This window comes from Macaca thibetana, chromosome X (genome assembly GCF_024542745.1).
Source record: "Macaca thibetana thibetana isolate TM-01 chromosome X, ASM2454274v1, whole genome shotgun sequence".
NCBI lineage: Eukaryota > Metazoa > Chordata > Mammalia > Primates > Cercopithecidae > Macaca > Macaca thibetana.
In genome coordinates this window covers 46,801,133-46,827,781 of record NC_065598.1, presented here as the reverse complement: position 1 = coordinate 46,827,781, position 26,649 = coordinate 46,801,133, and the positions used below count along the sequence as shown (strand labels likewise).

Genomic DNA, 26,649 nt, shown 5'->3' with positions numbered 1-26,649 from the left:
TATACCAAGCCTTGAGCACAGACCCCTCACCTTCCCTTCTCCCCAATTGCCCCGCCCTGGGGAGTGCGAGGGGTAGGTGGGCCTCACCTGACTTGGGCACGCCACATTTGAAGCACTTCTCTCGGCGTTTGAAGTTCTGGACGCCACACTGTGAGGCATAGGCCAGGCCGTCAGAGGGAGCAGGGATTTCCCACTGCACCCTCCAAACTTGGATGCAGAGATCTCCCAGGGACCCCGCAGTGCCCCAGGAAGGAAAGTCCCCAGGCAAGGGTGGCAGGTGCCTTCTGAACCTTCTGATGTGGTTCTCAGTACTGTGCATCTTCCCTTTCCAGACTCTCATTTGTTCTCTGTGCCAGCCCGCTCAGCTCAGGAATGAACAACTCCCCCCTTGTTACAACAACTCCCTCCTCTCCTTCCTCTGCCTTCTTAAGGCCACCAACTCCCAGGACTGTTCCCCGCCTCACGTATTCAATCCCTTTATTAGGTTCCTCTCCCTGAAACTTGCTTCTCTATTCAGAAACCTTTCAGCGTTTCAGCCCTAGAAGTCAGTAGCCTCTGGCCAGACCTGCACCCCTCCTCTTAGCTCTAGGACTGGGTTGGATCCTGCTTTGCTTGAGAAATTTTCCTTGAATGTTCCAGCATCTGGATACCCAGCTTCTACTACATTCCATCTCTATTCCAGACTCAGGTACTAAGCACCAGTCCCGGGCCAGGTCCTGCTGCACATGGCCAGAACATGGTCTCTGCCCTCATGGCCTAATAGCACGGGGGCAGATGCAGCACGAAGAGGGGCAGGTCGGTCTGTGTGGACCATCCAGCAGGGGCTCGGGGAGGGAAACGGGCTGGGGGTGGGGTGCCACTTACTTGGCAGGGACAGTCCCTGCACAGAAGCAGGGACGTCTGACCTGGGATGCCCAGAAGTTTCATTTTGTTAAGCCTTGCTGGGGAGGAATTGTTATCGGAGGGAACACTGGACTTTCCAAAACTGGTGTGGGAGAGTAAGGGGAGAAGCAAAAGCCAAGGCCAGGGAAGGAAGTCAGTTAGGTAATGGAGGATCTTATGCTTAAGCTGAGCTGGGGCTGGTTAAGCAGAGGATGGGCGTGGGTGGTCAGAGGTGGTTTTGAGGAATGTTCCAGGTGAGGGCATGGGAGAAAGAGGACAAGAGGCCGGCATACCAGAGAGGGCTCCATAGCGAGCGGGTGAGAGCGTGACGATTGGCATGAGCAGCGGGAATGGCGAGGGAGGGAAGGTGGCATTTCTGTGATGGAAGTGACAGGACCTGGTGGCCAACAGGATGCAGGGGAGGGGAAGGAGTTCATGAGAATTCCCTGGTTTGGGGCTGGGCGTGGTGGCTTATGCCTGTAATCCCAGCACTTTGGGATGCCGAGGCGGGAGGACTGCTTGAGCTCAGGAGTTCAAGACCAGCCTGGCAAACATGACGGAACCCTCTCTACCAAAAAAAAAACAGGCAAAAATTAGTGGGCATGGTGGCATGCGCCTATGGTCCCAGCTACTCTGGAGGCTGATGGCTTGAGCCCTGGAGACAGAGGTTGCAGTGAGCCCAGATTGCTGCACTCTAGCCTTGGTGACAGAGCCAGATCCTGTCTCAAAAAAAAAAAAAAAAAAAAAAAAGAGAATTCCCTGGTTTTGAGGCTATCTGGAAATACAGGAAGGCGTTCCACTGTCACTTTGTCTTTCTCTCTCCAGAAGCGTTGAGCACCAATCCTCTGATAGGCCTTTTTTATAAAAAAAAAAAACAGATGCGCCACTCTCCCTGACTAGGCAGAGTACTTCCTGGGGAGAGGGTTGGGGCCTCTACAAACTGTAGAATCACAATGCTGGCCCCAGGGCAGACCTGAAGCCACTGTGGCATCCAAGTTCCTGTGATCAGGAGCAAGGCACAGGGCACAGCTAAAGGTTCACCCATAGTTCCACCTCTCTGAGCCTCAACTTCCCCTTAGGGAAGACAGAGGTGACTACAAAACCATAGCCTCCAGTTTCAGTTTTGACGTGGCCTGGTCAGAGTGGCCTTCAGGCTTGAGCTACCTGATATGGGCTCTCAGAACACTCTGTGCTTTGCTTTCATGATTAGTTAACAATTCGACTGTGTTAACTGTGGGCCAGGTGCTGTTCTGAGTGTTACCCTCTCATTAACAGAGCTGAATCCTCCCAACCACCTTTTGGGAGAGGTGTCATTAATATTCACATTTTAGAGATGGGGAAAGTGAGGCAAAGAGAGGCTAAGCACCTTGGCCAAAATCAAGGCCAATCTAGGATAGTCTCATTTCAGCCAGTCTGGCTCTGAAGCCCACATTCTCCACACCACCACTTCAAGCCTACACTGTCACTAATTCATCATCCACGTATATATTTCCTTAAAGTCTACTGGAACTCCAGGCAAGACTGCATTTTAGGAGGACAGAGCCTGCATCAAGTGAACGCTCACTACACATTTGTATATGGCTGGCTAGGAATGGTGACTACTCAAGCTGAGCGATCAAGGGATAGAGAATGAGAGAGAGAGGGAGGGAGGGAAAGGAGAGAGATTGGGGGAGAGGGAGAGATGGGGGGAGAAAGAGTGGGAGAGGGAGGGAGGGAGGGATCGCCGCCACTGCTGTGTTGCTGTCTCTGTCCATGACAACTGCTGCCCACCGCCCCTGTACCTTATTGCACAGCCAGTCCTCATTGATCTTGGGCTTGGGGTCGCTGTAGTGCATCGACACCTTCTGGCCCAGGATGTTGAGGGAGTGCTGCAGGAAAAAGCAGAGCACAGTGAGGCCCAGGCAGCAGTGCCCCACGCACCGTTTCAGCACAGGAGAAGAGAGTGAGCGAGCCCTTCAGCTGGATGGATGAGGGACAGGGAGCGGAGGGAGGTCGGAGAGCGGATGGAGGGAAGAAGGGAAGTAGGGAGGGAAAGCGCCACAGCTCTCGGGCGCAGCTGTTTGCTGCTCTGCCGGGCACACGCACGCACACATGTGAACACACACCACCAGGCACACAGTGTTCGGCTGACCGACGCTTGCCGGACAGTGGGGAGAAACCCCCACTCGGCCCTGACACTGCCAGGCCACACCCAGGGCCAGGACTACACAGGTTACACTTGGGGGGTAAGGGGAGACAGGGAGGGGGAGGGAGAGGGCAGAGAAAGAGAAAGAGAGCGCAGGTGCGCTAGTGCTGGAGAAGGGGAAAAAGAAAGAGCCATTTCGAACAGATGGAAGTTTCTGCCGTGAGGCCGTCTTCCCATGGATGGCTGGGTCCTGGGCCCGTGGCACTAGCCTACCGACCCTGAGGAGACGGCCTCAGGGCTGCCTCTGCCGGGATCCCCCATTCTACCACCTCTGCCCCTTCCTCCCCTGAAACTTCTCTCCAGTGCCCTACACCAGGGATCTGGGCAGGGGTGGGTGTCCAGGCAGATCTTTGGGTCTCGGAGGTCCCAAAGCTGCTGAGTTGGGATCCCGAGGCAGGCTTGGGGAAGAGGCTCCCCCGGGGGCTGACTGTGCACGGGTCCTTGCCGAGAAGACGGAGCTGCCTGAGGTAGTACCTCCTGTGAGCGTGGAGATGTGATAGGAAGGGTAGGGGCGGCGAAGTGAGGCCAGGGTGTCGATAAAACTATCATACTTGACAGGAACTTGAGATCAACAGAGGAGTGCTGTCCCCTTGCATGAAAATCAAAGGGCCAAATTCACATGCAGGGAGGGGGCTGACAAAATGAGTCTTGCTAGTGACTGTGCCAATAGCTAAGCTCCTCACTGGCAGGACTTCCAGTGGTCCTGAGGGTAGAATGAGGTCCTGGCTCTGGCTAACCCCAGAGAGGGGTGCCCCACCCCCACCCCTGCCCGGGGGGAGTGGGAAGCTAGGTGAAAGAACCCACCCTGGCAGCTGTTTCTCTGAACGGTCAGCTGGGAGAGGTGAAGGGGCAGCGCTAGTGCCTGGTGGTAGGAAGGGGCCAGTGGTGAGTGTGGGCTCTGGATGGGAAGCCCAGTGGGGTAGCGAGAGATGGGAAGAGGAGATAGTGAGGGTCAGGAAGGGAAGAGAGGGGGCAGGGGGAATGGGACACAGGGCCACAGGGCAGGGAACTGTGTCCATAAGAATCAGGCGATGGGGAGCGCTCGATTACAAAGTAGTATTTGTTTGGGGGGGGGTTCAAGTGCGGCAAAGCAACCTGATTGGCTTCCATCCATCGTGTAGCGTCCTGCAAGTGACTAAACTCGACGAAGGCGAAGCCCCGGCTCTGACCTGGAGACAGCATTCAGATACAGACGCAGTGGGTTAGTCAACAGCTTTGGACACACGGCGTTCCCGGGGGCGGGACCCGAGGGGAGAGGACGGGGGCAGAGAGAGGGAAAGGGGAAGAGGAGAAAGGAAGAAAGAGAAAGAGGCAATCAGAGAGAGAAAGACTAGCAGGTGTGGGGGGCAAGGTAGATGGCCAGGTGGGGCAGGGAAGGCGGAGGGAGAAAAACAGAGACCAGAGGTCGGTAGTGGGAGAGACACACACACCAACTGGGAAGAGAGAAAGAGATGGGGCTCGGGCAGACCTGCCGAGCCAGCCTGGGGTGACAGAGACGGAGAGAAGCAGCCGGGAGGGAAAGAATACGAGAGATCTGCCTCCAGAGAAGGAGGTAGGGGACGGTGGGCAGGCTGCTGGCTCCACACAAGCCACAATACGTAACTCCAGGGCGGACCCGGCTCGAGGCCAGGGGCACCCAGGAGGGGTCCTGTAACAGGTGTTGAATCACAGGAGCAAAAGAGAAGCTGGGCCAGGCTGCTCTGTGAGGCTAGGAAGGCTCTTGGCCCATTGAGAACCAGGGGTGGTTAAAGACACGACCTCATCTCAGCCTCACCGCAGCGCAGGGGAGGCGGGCCTCGCTAGGGAGCCACCTCAGGGCCACAGGGTGGAGACTACAGCCACAAACAGTCCAGGTTCCCCTGGACAAAAGGAGAATGGTGGCCAGGATTGGCCAGGAGGACCTTAGAGGTAAGAATCAATGGGTGCCTGGGAGAAGCGCCCAGGGCCATCGAGGGGTCTGCACCTGTAACACCTTGGGGAGAGAGAGACCCAGAAGCTGTCCATGTGTGGTGTAGTTGGGGTGATGCAGAGCAAGACCTACATGCAACCAAGACTCCAGGCTTAGGAAAGGGATTCAGGGTTGAGGCCTCAGGATAGCATGTCCTTTAGAGGCAGATACACGGGGAGGGCTTGGATGAGAGGGGCTTGGGGGGGGCATGCTTAATGTTCAAAAGAATAACCGTTAGGATGCATAGGAGGATGGAATGAATAATATAAGTGGGGGGGCAGAGAGAGAAAGAGAGAGAGGGAGAAAGGGAGAGAGAGAGAGAAAGAGAGAGAGAGAGAGAGATGGAGGTGTGGGGAGGAGAGACTGAGAGATGGAGAGAGAAGCCCAGGCAGAGTGAGGCCCCACTGTGCCTGCCTTGGGGAGCCTGGGCAGAGGTCCTGTAGAGACAACTCCCCCCACCACCACCCTGCTAACCTCAGGCCAGCTCCAAGCAGCCTGCAAGAGGGAGGGAGGGAACAGGCGAGGCCAGGAAGTCCTGGCTGTTCCTTGGGATGTGTCCTTGGATAAGAGCCATCCCCTGCTTCCCCCTTGGGACACACACGTGGGACCACCACGTCAGAGCTACTTTCTGGTCAGAGGCTGTTACCAAAAAATGTAGGGGAAAGTGAGGGGCAGAGGAAGAAGAAAGGAGAGGGAAGGGAGTGTATGGGAGGGGGTTACCATCTCAGATACTCAAGAGTCCCAGAGAGGAGATGCCTGGGAGCCTGGCCCTGGCCGTGACCCCGGGGAGCACCCAGCTCAGCTCAGAGCTGCACCCCTGCCCCGACAGCCCCATTGAAGAGGCTTTTGGCTGGAGCTGTGAGGAGAGTGTGGGGAAGGGGAGAGAAGAGAGGGCACCCCCCACACTGCCCATTCCCAGCTGTGGCAGGAAGGTGGTGGAGGGAGTCGGGGAGAAGGCAGAGGTAGGAGGGAGATTCCGAGGCTGAGGCTGGCCACTGGAAGGGGAGGGCACTGGGAACAAAAGCTCACCTGAAGATTTGTTCCGCATCAGCCGAACCTCCCGTGCTTGCACGCCGTGGGACTGCAGCTGGCCACGGATCTATATGGGGAGATACAGAGTGGGGCAGGCTCAGCACAATGGGGCCGCTGGGTACCTGAGGCTGGCTGGAGGCCTCTGGATCCCAAGGGGTCATCCGTGATGTGCACACAGTCTCCTCTGCCTCTTTCGCAGCTTTTCCCTGAGTGACAACAGCCCCAGGCCCACACCAGTTCACAGTCTTGACTTTCAGCCCCAGACTTGCAGAAAGTGAATCAAATGAAGAAATGGGCACAGAGCAAGGTAAAGCATGGCAGCAGGACGACCCTCAGGGACACAGAGAACAAGAAAGCAAGTGAGCCAGCCATTTAAGAATGGTAGGCAGGGTGATCTGACAAAGGGCTCAGTGGCAGCCACGAAGTAAGGAAACCTGGGAAGTAATTCTTGCCCTTGGCAAGGGGATAACCCACGCCCCCGCCCCTGCCCCGCTGACCTGCAGCTTGCGTCAAAAGAGATCCATGACATAAATGCCAAACTGGGGAGGACAGGAGTCTGAGCAAATCCCAGCCATGTACCCTAGACCATGACTGCAGCAATAACTTAGGGTGGAGACAAAAAGCAAAAAGATATAGTCCTGGGGATTGCTTCCTGGATGGAGTAGGCCAGAGCGAGACTGCAGAGGCAATTCAAGATTTGGAACAGGTGAGGCAGGGTCTCTAGGCCAGTGAGGTCTCTCACAGAGGACCAGGAGCCTATGCCAACCATTCTTGGGAAGGAGTCTTCATGTCTCTGGGCGTCAGTTTCCCCACCAGGTTAAACAAGACAGGAGATTAGACTTACACACACCCATACACAGGATGAAAAGGAAAAACACACAGAAGAGCTTATCAGGACTCCAAACTCAGGGAAGGCTGAGGAAGCAGCAAAAAGTGCGCTCTGGGGTCCAGCTGCCTGGGTTCAGACTCCAGCTCCACTCCACCATTCACTGGCTGTAAGACCTCAGGCAAGTCACATTCCCACTCAGTACCTTCCCTGTTGGGATGCCATGGGGACTGAATCACACCTAACACATGGCCCATCCTGAGATACATTCTCAACAAATGTCAGCAACCAGCTACTGTCTGACCCTGGACAGGGCAGGTGGGCCAGACCTTAGAAACCCTCAAATACACAAGTGGGATTTTCTCTGCTACAAAATGAGCAGCTAGCAGATTTCAGAGGAGGGCTAGGGGGTGAGGGAATTTCAGAGAATTCATGGGGGTGGGGGGGTGAGGGGCGGCGGAGTGGACTAAGAAGGACCAGGATCAGGGAGACTATTCTTGGAAGTTATTCTGGTAGGCCTCATGGGGCTTCAGTGTGGCTGTCATGAGAAGTATGTATGAAAAGGAAACGCGAGGAAAGGGAGGCAGGCGGGGAGGCTGTTAACAGCCACCCAAGGCTCTGAGGCCAGGCCAGGCTGCTGACAAAAGAGGATGGGGAAAAAGGAGAAGGAAATTTCAGAAAATCCCACCCCTCCCCCAATGGTTGCAGGGCCCCAGTGTCATCTCTGCTACCAGCAATAGCCAGCACTGGCCCGGTGAGTATCTGGCCCTTGATGCACACATGCAAAATGGCTGGACGACCAGTGGAATGTGCAGGACTGCTCTTCTCCCGCCCAAACCCACCACTGCCGGATACCCACAGCCGCTGCCCCTTGGCCAAGCCGGCCTCTCTGACACTCCTCCCTCCAGACCGGGGGGCCAATGGGACCTGCCCACAGAGGACGGATCAGTGCTGGGGGATAGTAGCTGGAGGGGGAGAAGGGATGAAAGGCACTGAGGTTGCGGGTGAGGGAGGGGTGGGGAAAAGTTGAGGGCCCTGGAGGAGACCCAGCCTGGCCTCCTGCCCGGGGCCATGGGGGGCACGTACGTCATCCTCAGTGGCTGCCTGTGGCAGCATCCTCAGCATGACGATGTTACTGGCCTTCTCCTCCTCCTCCTCATCCTCCTCCTCCTCATCCTCCTCCCCTTGCTCGGTCCGATAGTCCTGGTCCCGATAGTCGCCGTCTCGGGGGAAGCCCGGCGGGCCGGTGGGGCTGTGCCTGTGCCGCCGCCGCCGCCTACGCTGAGTCTCGGAGCCCGGGGAGGCCTCGTAGGAATCCTGGCCGACAGAATGAGATGAGTGACACCAGACGGGCAGTCAGTCTGGGCAGGCCTAGGAGCTGGCCGCTGGCTCTGTGAGGCAGGCAGGCTCTGAAAGCCAGGGATGTGCGGGCTCCGGCTAAAGGCTCAGGCAGGCAGGGTGGGCAGGCCCTGGCCTGCAATCCTTCTGGGGCTGGAAATTCTCCATGGGGTCCTTTTGGGGACTGCCTTCAGGGGGTGGGGAGAGGTAGGTGGCAGTATTGGTGTTGGGGGGGATCTCTCAAAGGTAGCTGACAAAACACAGCTTAAACCTCCTTGAGGCAAGACGGCCTGGGGTCAGCACACCAGACCCCACCCTTGATTTCCCCCTCCTCTCTGGCCAGCTCAGGGGGTGTGCTCAATTGCTCACTGTACCACCGAAGGCTGTGTGTCTCCTATGGTTCCACCCTGCAACTAAGCTAGGGGCATAAGAACAGCTTCAGATCTCAGCCAGAGCCAGCCAGCAAGAGCTGGTAGAGGTGGTGTGAGGGCTGCAGACACTTCCTCCTCAGTCCCTGATCCTCAGCCTTGGCCAGTCCTCCACCACACACCACGCTCAAAATGGTATGGCTGTTGGGCTCTGGGTTGTTGCCCATTCATCTATTCCAGGACTAAGCAGACCAGGCCTCGGGCCAAAGCCCTCCTACCCACAGTGGGGAAGCGCCAGATAACTTGGTGCTCCATTCTTACCCTGGCCAGGGCCCAGTGCTCCTGGAGACGTCTGGGCACAGCTTGACAGCTGCCACTGGAGAAGCCAGGCAGTCCACCAAAGGAGTTTTCGCCCTGGACCCTCCAGAGGGCAGTGGGCAGCTCACAGCCTGCCCTCTAGGGCTGGGCTTGCAAGAACACCCTTCCCAGCCTGCTGGACAGGAGAGCTGCCTGCTCGTGTGGACCAGGGCCCTGACTGCCCCTCCAACTGGGATTCCCCTAAGGCAAGCCTGTTTGTTCCCCTCGGGTAGGGGCTCCTGATGGTGTAAACATCATGCCTCATCCCTTAGGCTAGGGTGAACTACCCAACATGGCACTGGCTTTTCCAGAAGTATCCTTCCCTTCTGTCTAGGGGCTCTGTCACCACTGGGAATGTCCATGGCTGGCCTCCCAGAGCTCCTCAGCTTGGTAGTCTGCATTCCCCTGGTTGTCCTCCCAACCCCAGACGCCGGGTCCCACGGAAGAGGCTCTTCAAGTGCTCAAGTTGGCTGGGAGTGGGCAGTATAGGGTTCACAGTGGGCCATGGGCCCGAACTGAACAACAGGGAGAAGGAAAGAGTGGTGGCCAGGGGCCCTCAGAAGTACAGAGCCAAGCATGTGGAAGCCAGGGAGACCCAGGTTGGGAGAGGAGCCCTCAGAGAGGGGAGTGGGAACAGGCCCTCCAGGTGAGGCAAAGCCACCGAGCACAGTCTGAAGGCATGGGAGTGGAGAGCCGCCTGCACACGGTGCTGCAGCCAGACACAGAGGGCCCTCGGGAGCCCATCCCAGTCAGGCCTGGCGCAGCTCGCCCCTCCTCACCTCCGCACTCTGCTCCTCAGATGAGTCGTCATAGTCGTGCTTGCCCTCCTGGCTGCCGTACTCGCGGGGATATGAACGGTAGTCCATGTCCCGGTAGTCGTGGTCTCGGCTGCGGTTCTCCCCACCATCATCCTGCGAGCGGTCAGTGGCTCCATAGCGCCCAGTCCTGTCACCACGACCACCACTAGTGGAGGAAGAAGGATGGGGAGGGATCAGAAGGTTGCCCTTTCTAAAAGGTGCAAGAGGCCCAGGTGATGTGTTCTCATGGTTATAGGGTTTCGTTGTTTTGGAGGAGCATACAACAGAAGTGAGGTGCCCTTCTGATCCTATCAGATAAGGAAGTACATGCTACCACCATGACTTAGCTCTGGTGATGTTAACCTTGGTCATCTGGTTAAGGCAATGTCTGCCAGGTTTCTCCCCTGTAAACTTTCATTTTCCCTCCCTCTACTCTATTCTTTGGAAGCCCTCAGGCCTGCCCCTGAACAGGGATTCCTAAATATCTACTCCACATCTCTGAAGTGCAACCCGCCTCTCTCTGGTCTTATGTCACTCTCCGGTCCATGCCGCTGGCTTCTCTCATGAGCACCTTGGTTGTGGCCTGGCTGGTCTCCTCACTTCTACCTGGCCCTCCCCAGTTCAGTCTCTACATCCCAAATCCCAAATATGAGTGCTCTCTAAGGCAAAGCCACTCAAACCCATCTCAGTCCCTTCAGTGGTTCCCCCTCAGTCTCAGGATCAAACACCAAAATGCTCACCAAGGTCCCATGCAGTTTGCAGGATCCCCAAGGGTGAGGGCCCTCCTCCCTGTCTTGCACCACGTCCCCTACCCCTGCTTCACTGTCACCTTGCCGACACTAGCAGCTCTTTCATTAAAATTTCTCCTACCGCAATAACTGTAAAATAATTATCTCAAAGCTGATTTCATCTGCATTTTTCTTTTCTCTTTTTTTGAGAATGGATCTGGCACTGGTGCCCAGGCTGGAGGGCAGTGGCATGATCAGGGCTCACTGCAGCCTCAACTTCCCAGACTCAAGCCATCCTCCCAACTCAGCCTCCTGAGTAGCTGGGACCACAGGCACGTGCCACCACACCCAGCTCATTTTTGTATTTTTTGTAGAGATGGGGTTTTACCACATTGCCAGGTTGGTCTCAAATTCCTGGGCTTAAGTGATCCACCCACCTCAGCCTTCAAAGTGCTGGGATTACAGGCCTCCACCACTGTGCATGGCCTAATCTGTGTTTCTTTGATGAGTTAAAAAATTACTAGAATATGGGCTCCAGGAAATGAGGGGACCTTGGCTCACTGCCATATTCCCTAGCACTCAGTAGGCGCTCAACAATTATTTTGAACAAATAATGACTAAAAAAGCATTCTAAAAGCAACCAATATATGTTTACTTAAAATAGAAAAAACTAGATGACATAGAAGAATGCTACTATACTAACAGGATTCCAATTCTGGTTGGGAACAACATGAGAATGTCCGTTATCAACAGCATTCTTAACATTATTCTAAAGACACTAGCTAAAACAATTAAACAGGGAAGGAAGAAAAAAGGTTAAAAGCTGGAAAGAAGAAGGTAAAATTACCATTATTTGTAAATGATAAGAGAATATACCTGCAAAGCCTAAGAGAATCAACTGAAAAAACTGTTATAAATAATAAATCAGTAAGGATGCTGGGTACAAATTAATGTAACCACTGTTCAGAAAATAGAAAGGTCCCAAGTACAATTCATCAAAAAGGTTAAATACCTAGACATGTGCAAGATATTATGACTATATTTCACATATATACCAGGATATATTTCAAACAGATCAAAGATTTAAATATAAGAAATGAAACCACAGGCCAGGCGTGGGCGGCACTCTGGGAGGCTGAGGTGGGCAGGTCACTTGTGGTCAGGAATTCGAGATCAGCCTGGCCAACATGGTGAAACCCCATCTCTACTAAAAATACAAAAATTAGCCGGGTGTGGTGACACGCGCCTGTAATCCCAGCTACTTGGGAGGCTGAGGCAGGAGAATCCCTTGAACCCGGGAGGCAGAGGCGGCAGTGAGCCAAGATCAAGCCACTGAACTCCAGTCTGGATGACAGAGTAAGACTCTGTCTTTAAAACAAACAAACAAACAAACAAACAAACAAACAAAAAAACAAAGAAAGAAATGAAATCATAAAAGTAAAAGAAGAAAATATAGAATAATTGAATAATTTCTTTATAATCTTGAAATGGGGAAACCTATAATCCAAATCCAGAAGCCACAGAAGAAAAGATTACTAAATTCAACTACATAAAAATAAAATACTTTTGCTTGGACAGAAAAACAGAAAAACAAAAAACATCATTAACCAAGTCAAAAGACAATAAACTAGGAAAAACTATGGGGAAAGGAAGTGAACAGAATTCACAGATAAAAATATAAACTATGTGTATCTGAAAACATGCTCTATCTCACTTACAATGAAAGATGAAAATTTTGCTAGGTGAGATGGCTCATCCTGTAATCCCAGCACTTTGCAGGGCCAAAGTGGGAGGATGGATCGCTTGAGGCCAAGACCAGCCTGGACAACATAGCAAGATCCCGTCTTTACAAAACCACCATCAATCACCACCACAACGTATTAGTTGGGCATGGTAGTGCACATCTATAGTCCCAGCTACTCAGGAGGCTGAGGCGAGAGGACTGCTTGAGCCTAGGACTTCTAGGTTACAGTGAGCTATGAGTGTACCACTGCACTCCAGCCTGAATGACAGAGTGAGACTCCATCTCAAGAGAAAGATGATAATTAAAACTACATTGGATAGACTGTTTTAAAATAAACTTTATTTTACTTATGACAAGGTCTCGGTCTGCTGCCCAGGCTGAGTGCAGTAGTGCAACTATAGCTTACTGTAGCCTCTACCTCCTGGGCTTAAGCAATCCTCCCATCTCAGCCCCAACTAGCTGGGACTACAGGAATGCACCACCACATCCAGCTAATTTTCAAATTTTTTATAGATACAGGATCTCACTGTGTTGCCCAGCATGATCTTGAACTTTTGGACTAAAGTGATCCTCTCGCCTCAGTCTCCCAAAGTGCTGAGATTACAGACGTGAGCCACTGCACATGGCCTAAAATAAACTTAAAATTTTAATTTCTGTATATTTTTTCTAGATTTTTTTTATTGTGGTAAAATATACATTTACCATTTAACCATCCTTTTATTTTATTTTATTTTTTTTTGAGATGGAGTCTTGCTCTGTCACCCAGGCTGGAGTGCAGTGGCACAATCTCGGTTCGCTGCAACCTCTGCCTCCCAGGTTCAAGCGATTCTTTTTTTTTTTTTTTGGTGACGAGTTTTGCTCTGTTGTCCAGGCTGGAGTGCAGTGGCACAATCTCGGCTCATTGCAGCCTCGGCCTCCCGAGTAGCTAGGACTATAGGCGTGTACCACCACGCCCGGATAATTTTTGTATTTTCAGTAGAGACAGGGTTTCACTACGTTGGTCAGGCTGGTCTCGAACTCCTGACCTCGTGATCCGCCTGCCTCGGCCTCCCAAAATAATGGGATTACAGGCGTGAGCCACTGTGCCCGGCCTCAAGCAATTCTTGTGCCTCAACCTCCCGAGTAGCTGGGACTACACGTGTGTGCCACCATGCCTAGCTAATTTTTGTATTTTTAGTAGAGATGGGGTTTCACCACGTTGGCCAGGCTGGTCTCGAACACCTGACTTCAGGTGATCCACCTGCCTTGGCCTCCCAAAGTGCTGGGATTACAGGTGTGAGCCACTGCGCCCAGACTTTTTTTTTTGTTTGAGACAAGTTTCACTCTTGTTGACCAGGCTGGAGTCCAATGGCGCAATCTCGGCTCACCGCAACCTCCACCTCCTGGGTTCAAGCGATTCTCCTGCCTCAGCCTCCCGAGTAGCTGGGATTACAGACCTGCACCACCACTGGCTAATTTTGTATTTTTAGTAGAGACAGGGTTTCTCCATATTGGTCAGGCTGGTCTCGAACTCCTGACCTCAGGTGATCCACCTGTATCAGCCTCCCAAAGTGCTGGGATTACAGGCATGAGCCACCGCACCCAGCCAACCATTCTTAATTATCTAATTCAGTGGCATTAAGTATACTAACAATGTTATGCAATCATCACCTTTTCCAGGAATTTTTCATCATCCCAAACAAAACCTTTGTACCAATTAAACAATTCTCACCCCACCCCACAGCCTCCATTCTACTTTCTGTCTCAATGAATTTGCCTATTCTAGGTACTTCATATAACTGGAATCATATAATATTTGTCCCTATGTGTCTAGCTTATTTCACCTGGCATGTTTTCAAGGTTCATCCACAAGGCAATATGTTAGAATTTCCTTCCTTTGTATGGCAGAATAATACTCTTCTACTGTAGTATGCACACACCACATTTTGTTCATTCATCTCTTTATACACAGATGGGTTGCTTCCACCCCTTTGTTATTTTGGACATTGTGAATAATGCTGCTATGAATACTGGTGTCCAAGTATCTGTTTGAATTATTGCTTTCAATTCTTTTGGGTATGTACCTAGGAGTGGAATTGCTGGATCACATGGTAATCCTATGTTTAACTTTTTCTGGAACTGCCAAACTGTTTTCCACAGCAGCTGTACCATTTTACATTACATTTTACATTACATACAACCCAGTGTTGCACAAGGGTTCCAATTTCCCCACATCCTTACCAACACTTGTTATTTTGCATCTTTTCATGTGCTTACTGGCCATTTGTATATCTTTATTGGAGAAATGTCTATTCAAGTCCTTTGCCCATTTTTTTTTTTGTTTTGTTTTGAGATGGAGTCCGACTCTGTCACCCAGGTTGGAGTGCAGTGGCACGATCTCAGCTCACTGCAACCTCCGCCTCCCAGGTTCAGCTTCCCGAGTAGCTGTGATTACAGGCGCCTGCCACCACACCCAGCTGATGTTTTGTATTTTTAGTAGAGACAGGGGTTTCACCATGTTGGTCAGGCTGGTCATGAACCCTTTGCCCATTTTTAAATTGGGTAATTTTGTTGTTGTAAGAGTTCTTATATTCTGGATGTTAATCCCTTACCAGATATATGATTTACAAATATGTTTTCCCATTGTGGGTTGTCTTTTCACTTTCTTTGTTTTTTTTTTTTTTTTTTTTGAGACGGAGACTCGCTCTGTCGCCCAGGCTGGAGTGCAGTGGCCGGATCTCAGCTCACTGCAAGCTCCGCCTCCCGGGTTCACGCCATTCTCCTGCCTCAGCCTCCCGAGTAGCTGGGACTACAGGCGCCCACCACCGCGCCCGGCTAGTTTTTTGTATTTTTTAGTAGAGACGGGGTTTCACCGTGTTAGCCAGGATGGTCTCGATCTCCTGACCTCGTGATCCGCCCGTCTCGGCCTCCCAAAGTGCTGGGATTACAGGCGTGAGCCACCGCGCCCGGCTGTCTTTTCGCTTTCTTGATAGTGTCTTTGGAAGTACAAAAGTTTCTCATCTCTTGTTGTTGTTACTAGCAGTCCCTGAACTAGAATAGGTTGAGAGAGACTTCCAAAAGTTTCTAATCTTGGCCAGGCATGGTGGACTCACACCTGTAATCCCAGCACTTTGGGAGGCCAAGACGGGCAGATCACATGAACCCAAGAGTTTGAGACCAGCCTGGGCAACATAGCGGAACCTCATTGCTATAAAACAAATAAAAATAAACAAAAGTTTCTAATTTTGATGAAGTCAAACTTATTTTGAAATAATTTTACATGTACAGAAAAGTTCAAAGAATCCCTGTATACCCTTTACCCAGCTTCCCCTAATATTAACAAAACTAGGGCAAATTTGTCAAAACTAAGGAATTAACTAAACTACAGATTATATTAGGATTCCACCAATTTTCTCGCTAATACCCTTTTTCTGATCCAAGATTTAATCCTAAATATCACATTACATGTAGTTGTCACATTCCCTCAGTCTCCTCTGGCCTGTGAAGGTTTATCAGTCTGTCCTTGTTTGTTTTTAACAACCTTAACAGTTTTGAACAGCACTGGCCAGGTATTTTGTAGAATGCCCTTTAACTGGTTTTGTTTGATGTGTTCTGATGATTAGACTTGAGATTATGGATTTTTTTTTTTTTTTTTTTTTTTGGAGAAGCATACAACAGAAGGGAGATAGTGAGATGCCCTTCTGATCATATCACAAAAGAGAGTACATGATAACAACATGACTTATCTCTGGTGATGTTAACCATGATCACCTAGTTAAGGTGGTGTCTGCCAGGTTTCTTCCCTGTAAAATTTCTCTATTTCTCTTTCCATACTCTATTCTTTTTTTTTTTCTTTTTTTTGAGATGGAGTCTCGCTCTGTTGCCAGGCTGGAGTACGGTGGCACCATCTCAGCTCACTGCAACCTCTGACTCCCGGGTTCAAGCAATTCTCCTGCTTCAGTCTCCTGAGTAGCTGGGACTACAGGCACCCGCTACCACCCCCAGCCAATTTTTGCGTTTTTAGTAGAGATGGGGTTTCACCATGTTGGCCAGGCTGGCCTCAATCTCCTGACCTCACAAACCACCCCCCTCGCCCTCCCAAAGTGCTGGGATTAAGGCATAAGCCACCGCGCCCGGCCTCCATACTCTATTCTTTAGAGGTGAGTCTCCCAAGACCAGCCCAGTCAAAAGGAGGGTAATTGTGTTCTACCTCCTGGAGGGAGTATCTACATTATTTGGAATTACATAAAAATTATTATTTATAATAACTATTAAATACTATATTGTACTATACAATAATCACTATTATTTAGAATTCTTCTGTAAGGAAGATTTGATAGAACATTTTTATTTTAACAGATTTACAACAGTCCAATGTTTGAAAACAAACAGCAAGGCTGTGTGGAAAACAGGCACTTTCATATTGCTGGTAGGAGTTAAAAATGGAATAATACGGCCGGGCGCGGTGGCTCAAGCCTGTAATCCCAGCACTTTGGGAGGCCGATATGGGCGGATCACGAGGTCAGGAGATCGAGACCATCCTGGCTAACACGGTGAAACCCCGTCTCTACTAAGAAATACAAAAAATAGCTGGGCGAGGTGGCGGGCGCCTGTAGTCCCAGCTATTTGGGAGGCTGAGGCCGGAGAATGGCGTGAACCCGGGAGGCGGAGCTTGCAGTGAGCTGAGATCCGGCCACTGCACTCCAGCCTGGGCTACAGAGCGAGACTCCGTCTCAAAAAAAAAAAAAAAAAAAAAATGGAATAATACTTATGGAGGAGAATTTTGCAACAGCTGACAAAACTAAAAATCTACATACCCTTTGACCCACAGTTCTACTTCTGGGAATTTAAAGTATACATATACTTGCACATGTACAAAAAAGTTACTGTAGCACTGTTTAAAAAAACAAAGGATAGGCTGGGGGCAGCGACTCACGCCTGTAATCTCAGTACTATGAGAGGCCAAGGTGGGCGGATCACGAGGTCAGGAGATGGAGACCAGTCTGGCCAACGTGGTGAAACCCCGTCTCTACAAAAAATACAAAAATTAGCTGGGTGTGGTGGCGCGTGCCTGTAATCCCAGCTACTCAGGAGGCTGAGGCAGGAGAATCTCTCGAACCCAGGAAGCGAAGATTGCAGTGAGCTGAGATCGCGCCATTGCACTACAGCCTGGCAACAGAGTGAGACTCCGTCTCCAAACAAACAAACAAAATAAAAAAACAAAGGATAAGCCAGGGGCAGTGGGTCATGCCCCTAATCCCAGCACTTTGGGAGGATGAGGTGGACGGATCGCTTGAGCCCGGGAGTTCAAGACCAGCCTGGGTGACATAGCAAAACCTCATCTCTACAAAAAAATACAAAAATTAGTTAGACATGGTGGTGTGTGTTTGTATCCCCAGCTACTTGGGAGGCTGAGGCAGGAGAATCACTTGAGGCCAGGAGGTCAAGGATGCAGTGAGCCATGATCGCACCACTGTACCTGGGTGACAAAGCCAGACCCCTCTGTCTCTCTCTCTCTCTCAAAAAAACAAAAACAAAAACAAAAAACATCATAAAGGTAAATGAATTAAAACATGAATAGACAGATCAGTGACATAGAATCTACAGCATACAAAAACACACATGGAAGTTCAGTATAAGCCAAAGGTTATATTTCAAACTAACAAGGGGAAAATGAATTAGTCAATAAATAATAGTTACAATAAATATCTGGCCTAGGGATCAGCAAACTATAGCCAGTGGACCAAATCCAGTCTCCTTAAATAAAGTTTTAGTAGAGGCCAGGTGTAGTGGCTCACATATGTAATCCCAGTACTTTGGAAGGCCAAGGCAGGAGTAACCCTTGAGTTCCAGACCCAGCCTGGGTAACACAATAGTCAGACCTTGTCTCTACTAGAAAAAGAAAAGAAAAGAAAAAAAAAAAAAAAGAAGAAGAAGAAGAAAGAAAAAAAGAAATTAGCAGTGTGTGAGGCTGAGGTAGGAGGATCCCCTGAGCCAGGGAGACAGAGGCTGCAGTGAGCTCTGATCGCGTCACTGCACTCCAGCCAGTCAGGGCAACACAGCGAGATCCTGTTTCAAAAAATAAATTAATTAAATAAATAAAGTTTTACTGGAACACAGCTATATTCATTCATTCATTCATAAATTGTCCGTGACTGCTTTCAGTTTAGTTGCAACAGAGATGGTCTTGCAATGCAATGCCAAAAATATTTACCATCTGATCCTTTACAGAAAAGTGTTGCCTACTAAGAAAACAAAGTTGTTTACTTCTTATGCCAGATAAACTCTGGATGGGTGAAAACTTAAATCCCCAAATAGAAACCATAAAAATATTAAAGAAATCTCTCTCTCCAAAAAAAAAAAAAAAAAATCTCAAAACTGCTTTCTCCCATGGCTGAACTAGTTTGCATTCCCACCAACAGTATATAAGCATTCTTTTCTTTGCAGCGTCACCAATTTTTTTTTTTTTTTTTTTACTTTTTAATAATTGTCATCTGACTGGAATGAGATGGTGTCTCATTGTGGTTTTGATTTGCATTTCTCTGATGATTAGTGATGATAAGCATTTTTTCATGTTTGTTGGCCACCTGTATGTTATCCTTTGAGAAGTATCTGTTCATGTTCTTTGCCCATTTTTTAACTGGAACTTTTGCTTTTTGCTTGTTGATTTAACTTCCTTGTAGATTCTGGATATTAGACCTTTTTCAGATGCGTAGTTTGTGAATGTTTTCTCCCATTCTCTAGGCTGTCCATTTACTCTGTTGGTAGTTTCTGTTGTTGTGCAGAAGCTCTTTAATTAGGTCCAACTTGTCAATTTTTGGTTTTGTTGCAACTGCTTTTGGGGGCTTAGCCATAAATTCTTTGTCAAACCCTGTATCAAGAAGGGCATTTCTTAGGTTTTCTTCTAGGATTTTTTTTTTTTTTTAGGCAGAGTTTCACTCTTGTTGCCCAGGCTGAAGTGCAATGGTGCAATCTTGGCTCACCGCAGGTTCAAGTGATTCCCAGGTTCAAGTGATTCTCCTGCCTGAGCCTCCCAAGCAGCTGGGATTACAGGCATGCACCACCATGCCTGGCTAATTCTGTATTTTTAGTAGAGACAAGGTTTCTCCATGTTGGTTAGGCTTGTCTTGAACTCTCAGCCTCCCAAAGTGCTGGGATTACAGGCATGAGTCACCGCACCTGGCCTTCTAGGACTTTTATAGTCTGAAGTCTTACATTTAAATCTTTTTTTTTTTTTTTTTTTTTTGAGACGGAGTCTCGCTCTGTCACCCAGGCTGGAGTGCAGTGGCCGGATCTCAGCTCACTGCAAGCTCCGCCTCCCGGGTTCCGGCCATTCTCCTGCCTCAGCCTCCCGAGTAGCTGGGACTACAGGCGCCCGCCACCTCGCCCGGCTAGTTTTTTGTATTTTTTAGTAGAGACGGGGTTTCACCGTGTTAGCCAGGATGGTCTCGATCTCCTGACCTCGTGATCCGCCCGTCTCGGCCTCCCAAAGTGCTGGGATTACAGGCTTGAGCCACCGCGCCCGGCCTTAAATCTTTAATCTATCTTAATTTTTGTATATGGTGAGAGGTAAGGGTCCAGTTTCATTCTTCTGAATATGGCTAGCCACCTATCCCAGCACCACTTATTGAACAGGGAGTCCTTTCCCTCTTGCTTACTTTTGTTGATTTTGTCAAAGATCAGATGGTTCTATGTGTGCGGGTTTATTTCTGCATTCTCTACTCTGTTCCACTGGTTTATGTGTCTGTTTTTGCACAGGACCATGCTATTTTGATTACTGTAGCCTTATAGAATAGTTTGAAGTTGGACAATGTGATGCCTCTGGCTTTGATCTTTTTGCTTAGGATTGCTTTGGCTATTCGACCCAGTAATCTTGCTACTGGGTATATACCCAAAGGAAAATAATTCATTCTATCACATGCACCCATATGTTCAATGCGGCACTTTTTTTCTTTTCTTTTTCTTTTGAGACGGAGTTTCGCTCTTGTTGCCCAGGTTGGAGTGCCATGGTGCAATCTTGGCTTACTGCAACCTCCACCTCCTGGTTCAAAAGGTTCTCCTGCCTCAGCCTTCCAAGTAGCTGTGATTACAGGCACACGCCACAACGCCTGGCTAATTTTGTATTTTTAGTAGAGATGGCATTTCTCCATGTTGGTCAGGCTGGTCTTGAACTACCAACCTCAGGTGATCCGCCCACCTTGGCCTCCCAAAGTGCTGAGATTACTAGCATGGGCCACTGCGCCTGGCCGTTGCAGCACTATTCACAACAGCAAGGACATGGAATCTGCCTGAATGCCAATCAATAGTGGAAAAGATAAAGAAAAATGTGGTACATATATACCATGGAATACTATGCAGCCATAAAAAAGACAAAATCATGTCTGTCACAGTCATATGGATGGAGCAGGAGGTTGTTATCCTAAGCCACCTACCACAAAAACAGAAAACCAAGTACTGCATGTTCTCACTTACAAATGGGAGTTAAACGTTGAATGTACATGAATGTAAATATTGGAACATCAGACATTGGGGATCACTAGACCGGGAAGGTGGGAAGGTGGGCGTGGGCTGAAGGACCATCTGTTGGGAACTAAGCTTACTGCTTGAGTGATGGGATCAACAGGGCCTCAGGCTTCAGTGTCACGCAATTTACTCATGTAAAAAACCTGTACGGGTCAGGTGCGGTGGCTCATGCCTGTAATCCTAGCACTTTGGGAGGCCGAGGGGGCAGGATCATTGAGGTCAGGAGTTTGAGACCAGCCTGGGCAACATGGTGAAACTGTCTCTACTAAAAAATACCAAAATTAGCTGGGTGTGGTGGTGCACACCTGTAGTCCCAGCTACTGTGCAGGTTGAGGGACAAGAATTGCTTGAACCAGGGAGGCGGAGGTTACAGTGAGCCGATCGCCCTACTGCACTCCAGCCTGGGCGACAGAGTGAAACTGCATATGAAAAAAAGAACAACAACCACCTGTATGTGGGCCGTGAGCTCCAGCTGGGGGTCAGGGCCACCCCGGCCTGGGGCAGGGGCGGGGAGGGGGATGGTAGAGAATGTGACACCAGGTGGCCCTAATCCCACACCCCAGCCCTTTCCACATCCCTGCCACCAGGGGGTACCCGCATACTCCCAGCGCTCACTGGCCAACAGACTCGGCTTATGGGCGATTTCCTCAGGACCCAGGCTCCTTGCCCAAGGAGGAAGATGGCAGACCTTTCTGAAAGGGAAGAAAGTTAGCTACTGGCTGCGTGAGAAGAATATCAAGAAGCTCAATTTCCAGGCCTTGGCGGAGCTGTGCAGGAAGCGAGGGACAGAAGTGCAGCTGAGGCCAGGAGCGGCGGCTCACGCCTATAATCCCAGCACTTTGGGAGGCCGAGGCGGGTGGATCACCTGAGGTCGAGAGTTCGAGACCAGCCTGGCCAACATGGTGAAACTTTGTCTCTACTAAAAATAGAAAAATTAGCCATGCCCAGTGGCAAGCGCCTGTAATCCCAGCTACTCGGGAGGCTGAGGGAGGAGAATCGCTTGAACCCAGGGGGCAGAGGTTACAAGGAGCCGAGATCACGCCACTGCACTTCAGCCTGGGCGACAGAGTGAGCCTCATCTCAAAAAAATAAAAAATAAAAAAAAGAAGTCATGCAGCTGAACCTCAGCCAGCCGCCAACTGAGGAACAGGGACCCCTGGAATTCATCATTCACAAGTTGACCAGTGTCATCCTTGAAGCCGACCAGAATGACAGCCAGTCCCTGGAGCTGGTGCACAGGTTTCAGGAGTACATCGATGCCCACCCTGAAACCATCGTCCTGGACTCCTCCCCTGCCATCAGAACCCTGCTTGACCGCTCCAAGTCCTGCAAGCTCATCTGGAAGATTGAGGTCTACATGGAAGATAGCAGGATCTACTCACTGCCCTTCATGGAGGGGCCTGTGCGGGGATGACACCATGTGGCTACTGGAGAAGAATGGCCTGGCTTTCCTGTTTATTTGCAAAACCAGACTGGCTCACAGCACCAACTCTCACAAGATGGCTATTGCATTCAATCAGGAGAGCCTGAACGGCATCCAGTCACCCTGTGTGGTCTAGAATTTCATCAACCACAACACCGTTCTGTATAAGGTGTTCATGGTCGGCGAGTCCTACACTGTGGTCCAGAGACCCTTGCTCAAGAACTCCACGGACACAATGTGACCGCGAATCCATCTTCCTCAATAGCCACGAGGAGTCAAAGCCGGAGTCATCATTGGTCCTGACGGAGGTGGACAAGATTGAGGGGTCTGGTCTGTTCAAGAGCAGCCGAGCAAAAAGATCATCTGGGAACTCCCCCAGGCCCTGTGGCAGGTGCTGGGAATATTGCTGCTCGGCACCGACATCATCATCAACAACCAGATGGGGCAGCATGCCGTCATCGACATCAGCGCCTTCACAGGCTACAAGGGTGTGAGCGAGTTCTTCAAAGACCTCCGGAACCACATCACCACCATTTTGCAAGACCAGAGCACAGCCACAGCAGCCATGGGGGATGTGGCCCTGCTGAGGCACAGCAAGCTCCTGGCTAAGCCGGTGGGCAGCCTAGCAGGCGAGCGGACATGCAGCGCCAGCCCCGGCTGCTGCAGCAGCATGATGGGCCAGGACGCACCCTGGAAGGCCAACGCCTATGCGGGTGGTACCTCCAAGCTGCCGCACCCAAGACTTGGCTGCACTGCTAGCATGTCGCCCAGCTTCTAGCAGCACTGCGTGGCCTCCCTGGCCAACAAGACCTCCTCCCAGTAGCCATGGAGCCAAGATCCAGAGGGGTGGCATGGGGCATACCCGCTGGGCTAGCAGCTCCCAACGGCACTGCTACTACTGAGAATCCCCAATGATCTGATTATTCTTTTTCTTAACTTTTAACCTGATTTTCTGACGTCATGATCTAAATGAGGGTTGAGGGAAGATGGAAGAGAACATCAAGTAGTCCAGCGTTGGGGAAAAGGGCCATCCCACCTGATTCCTGCTGTGCAGACTTCTTCACTGAGTTAAAAAAACAAAACAAAACAAAACAAAACAAAACAAAACCTGTATGTGCATCCTTTAATCTATAATAAAAGTTGAACTTTAAAAAAAAGAAAATAAATATTAGAAAGAAATCATAAGAAAAAAATGTATCTTTTAAAGAGTGGGGTAGGTCTTCCTCAGCAAGCCACATCCCAGCAGTCATAAAAGGAAAATGAATAAATCTGGCTTTGTAAAAATTATAAATCTCTATAGAGTGTAAAAAATACGAGAAACTTAGAAATAAATATGTAATAAAGCAAGTATGGTAAAACGTTCATAGTAGAATCTAGTGGGCCGGGCATGGTGGCTCACGCCTGTAATCCCAGCACTTTGGGAGGCCGAGGCAGGCGGATCACCTGAGGTCAGGAGTTTGAGACCAGCCTGACCAACATGGAGAAACCCCGTCTCTACTAAAAATACAAAATTAGCCAAGTGTGGTGGCGCATGCCTGTAATCCTAGCAACTTGGGAGGCTGAGGCAGGAGAATCACTTGAACCCGGGAGGTGGAAGTTGCTGTGAGGTGAGATTGTGCCATTGCACTCCAGCCTGGGCAGTAAGAGCGAAACTCCATCTCAAAAAAAAAAAAAGAAGAAGAAAAAAAAAGAATCTAGTGGATGGGTATATATGGTGTTCATTGTAAAATTCTTTAAACTTTGCTACATGCTTGAAATTTCACACTAAAATATGGAAAACACCATAAAGATAAGTAACAAATGGGGCAAATATCCATTAAACATGTTTCCAAACATTTTGGTTGGTTTCCTTTTTTTTTTTTTTTTTTCAAATTCCACCTCAAGTTTATTTTTAAGGATTAGTTGAGCAAGTTTGGAGTTAGAAGTGAGAGAATCGTGTTTAAAGGAAAGGGTAGGTCATCCACAGAACAGCGTTCGGTCATTACGAAAAAAAAAATACTTCTTGCTTTTATAGTACCATCTTCCTCCATTAGGCCTACCTGCATACTATGCTTCATCAACTCTAAGATCACCTCACAACTGTACCTTTATTTTAGGCACCACTAAAAGGCAATGTATGGCTAACAAAACTATGACAAACCATTGATAATATATCCAGATTTCAGATATGTTACAGTGCATCTTAGTTGATGAAACAAAAATATACAAAACATGAGACACAGTAAAAATGAAAACTACCACTTCATTATACCTTTTCACAAGCAAATAGTGCTCAAAAATGTGAACAGCCAGACACAGTAGCCCACACATGCAATCCCAGATACTCTGGAGACTGAGGCAGAGGATCACTTGAGCCCAGGAGTTTGAGACCAGCTTGGGAAACACGGCGAGACCCCACAGAAAAAATTAAAGCCAGATGTTATGGCACACACCTGTAGTTCCAGCTACTGGGGAAGCTGAGGCAGGAGGGACGGCTTGAACCCAGGAACTGGAGGATGCAGTGAGCTATGATCACACCACTGGACACTGTCTCTTTAAAAAAATGTGGATTTCCATTTTTTTAAACAATTACTTGTTCATGTATTCATTCAAGAAATATTAACCCAACATTTGCTATATGATAAGTACTGTTCTAGGTGATAGGGATACTGCTGTGAACAAAATGAAGTCACTGTTCCAATGAACTCAGCTTGGAACCCAAATTGTTTCCTTTTTTCTTGAGATGGAGTCTCACTCTGTCGCCCAGGCTAGAGTGCAGTGGCACGATCTCAGCTTACTGCAACCTCCACCTCCTGGATTCAAGCAATTCTCCTGCCTCAGCCTCCCGAGTAGCTGTGATTACAGGCGCCCACCACCGCGCCCAGCTAATTTTTTATATTTTTAGTAGAGATGGGGTTTCACCATGTTGGCCAGGGTGGTCTCAAACTCCTGACCTCATGATTCACCTGCCTCCGCCTCCCAAAGTGCTGGGATTACAGGCGTGAGCCACAGCACCTGGCCCCAAATTGTTTCCTTACAGTAAATGCCTGGAGAAGAAATCACTGTTAGTGGTATGAGTAGTTTTAAGGTTCTTGATACAATCGATTTGAACTGTAGTCATCAAAATTCAAGAACTGGGGCCAGCACAGTGGCTCACGCCTGTAATCCCAGCACTTCAGGAGGCTGAGGCGAGTGGATCACCTGAGGTAGGGAGTTCGAGACCAGCCTGGCAAACATGGTGAAACCCTGTCACTACTAAAATACAAAAATTAGCCGGGCGTGGTGGCACACGCCTGTAATTCCTGCTACTGAGGAGGCTGAGGCACAAGAATCCCTTGAGCCTGGAAAGCAGAGGTTGCAGTGAGCCAAGATCATGCCACTGCACTCCAGCCTGGAAGACAGAGTGAGACTATCTCCAAAAACAAAAACAAAAAAAAGGAAAAAAAAAAATCAAGAACTGAACAGATACGAATACATTTATAAATTTTCAGATGAAATTATCCTGAACTCTCTTGACATTCAATATCCAAACTAAATAAATTCAGGTATGAACTCTTGCTATCTAAACTCAGGAAGGGAACATATTTGGATAGAAAGGAATACTTTTAATTGGCCACCAGAGCACTCTGAACAAACACCTTCCAAAGGCATACCCCTTTTATAAAGCATTTCTAGGATGCTGGACTGAATCGTCATATATGAGGATCTTCACAAAATGAGTATTTCTAGAAAATATAAAATGCTAAAATTGGCAGAAGAGATGAAATGGTAATCAAAAACCAGCTCATCAGATGCTTTTATATTTTTTGAGACAGGGTCTCACTCTGTCACTGAGGCTGGAGTGCAGTGGCATGATCACGGCTTACCACAGCCTCAACCTCACAGGCTCAGGTGATCCTCCTGCCTCAGCCTCCTGAGTAGCTAGAACTATAGGCACCTGCCACCATGCCCAGTTAATTTTTGTATTTTTTGTAGAGACAGAGTTTTGCCATGTTGCCCAGGATGGTTTCAAACTCCTGGGTTCAAGTGATCCAACTGCCTTGGCCCACTGCGCCCAGCCTCCAGATGCTTTTAAAGGTAAGTTCTACCAAGTTTTTCAAGGTACAGATAATTCTTCTACAAGTTTCTCCAATAAAGAGAGAATAACAAAGGCTGCCCAACTCATGTCATAAGGCTACCTTGATTCCAATGCCAGATAAATACTGAAAATAAAATTATTGGACTACTTCACTGATAAATACAGGTGTAGATATCCTAGATGATACAACAGCTAATAAAATCTAACAAGGTTTTAAAAATATACATAAATCACTAACATTTCTGCCAAAAACTCATGAGTAAGCATAAAAAAATCCAAACTGAGAGACATTCTACAAAACAACTAACCTTAAAACATGCTTTCAATATAATCCATAGGTTCAGGAAAAAAAAATGACAAGGTCATAAAAGACAAAGATAGAATAACTGTTTCAGATTAAAGGAGACAAGGAGCTCAATGCAATACATGATCTTGGACTGGATCCTGGGTTGGGGAAAACCG

General features: G+C 49.2%; 2 protein-coding genes and 1 pseudogene across 7 annotated transcripts in view; 2 read left to right on the top strand and 1 right to left on the bottom strand.

Annotated features, from left to right (window-relative positions):
• Positions 1–26,649, top strand: part of NDUFB11 (NADH:ubiquinone oxidoreductase subunit B11) — a 477,292-nt gene that overhangs the window by 441,839 nt on the left and 8,804 nt on the right. The window contains exon 1 of one of the 3 annotated variants that reach the window (XM_050775765.1): positions 4,138–4,141. The exons of the other annotated variants lie outside the window; for them this stretch is intronic. The gene's annotated coding sequence lies outside the window, so the exon portion shown is untranslated. Of the gene's footprint in view, positions 1–4,137; positions 4,142–26,649 lie in introns of those variants that run through there. 3 annotated transcript variants of the gene reach the window in all.
• RBM10 (RNA binding motif protein 10) overlaps positions 1–26,649 on the bottom strand; it is a 40,554-nt gene that overhangs the window by 7,591 nt on the left and 6,314 nt on the right. For 2 of the 4 annotated variants that reach the window (XM_050775573.1, XM_050775574.1), the window contains exons 3-8: positions 9,716–9,899; positions 7,960–8,190; positions 6,045–6,114; positions 4,163–4,236; positions 2,664–2,750; positions 88–148 (exon numbers count right to left, since the gene is read on the bottom strand). In XM_050775573.1, coding sequence (XP_050631530.1) covers positions 88–148; positions 2,664–2,750; positions 4,163–4,236; positions 6,045–6,114; positions 7,960–8,190; positions 9,716–9,899 — 707 coding nt within the window. The remainder of the gene's footprint in view (positions 1–87; positions 149–2,663; positions 2,751–4,162; positions 4,237–6,044; positions 6,115–7,959; positions 8,191–9,715; positions 9,900–26,649) is intronic. The other 2 variants (XM_050775575.1, XM_050775576.1) reach the window with 1 other exon arrangement.
• LOC126946757 (inositol-tetrakisphosphate 1-kinase-like) lies at positions 21,226–22,953 on the top strand (annotated as a pseudogene).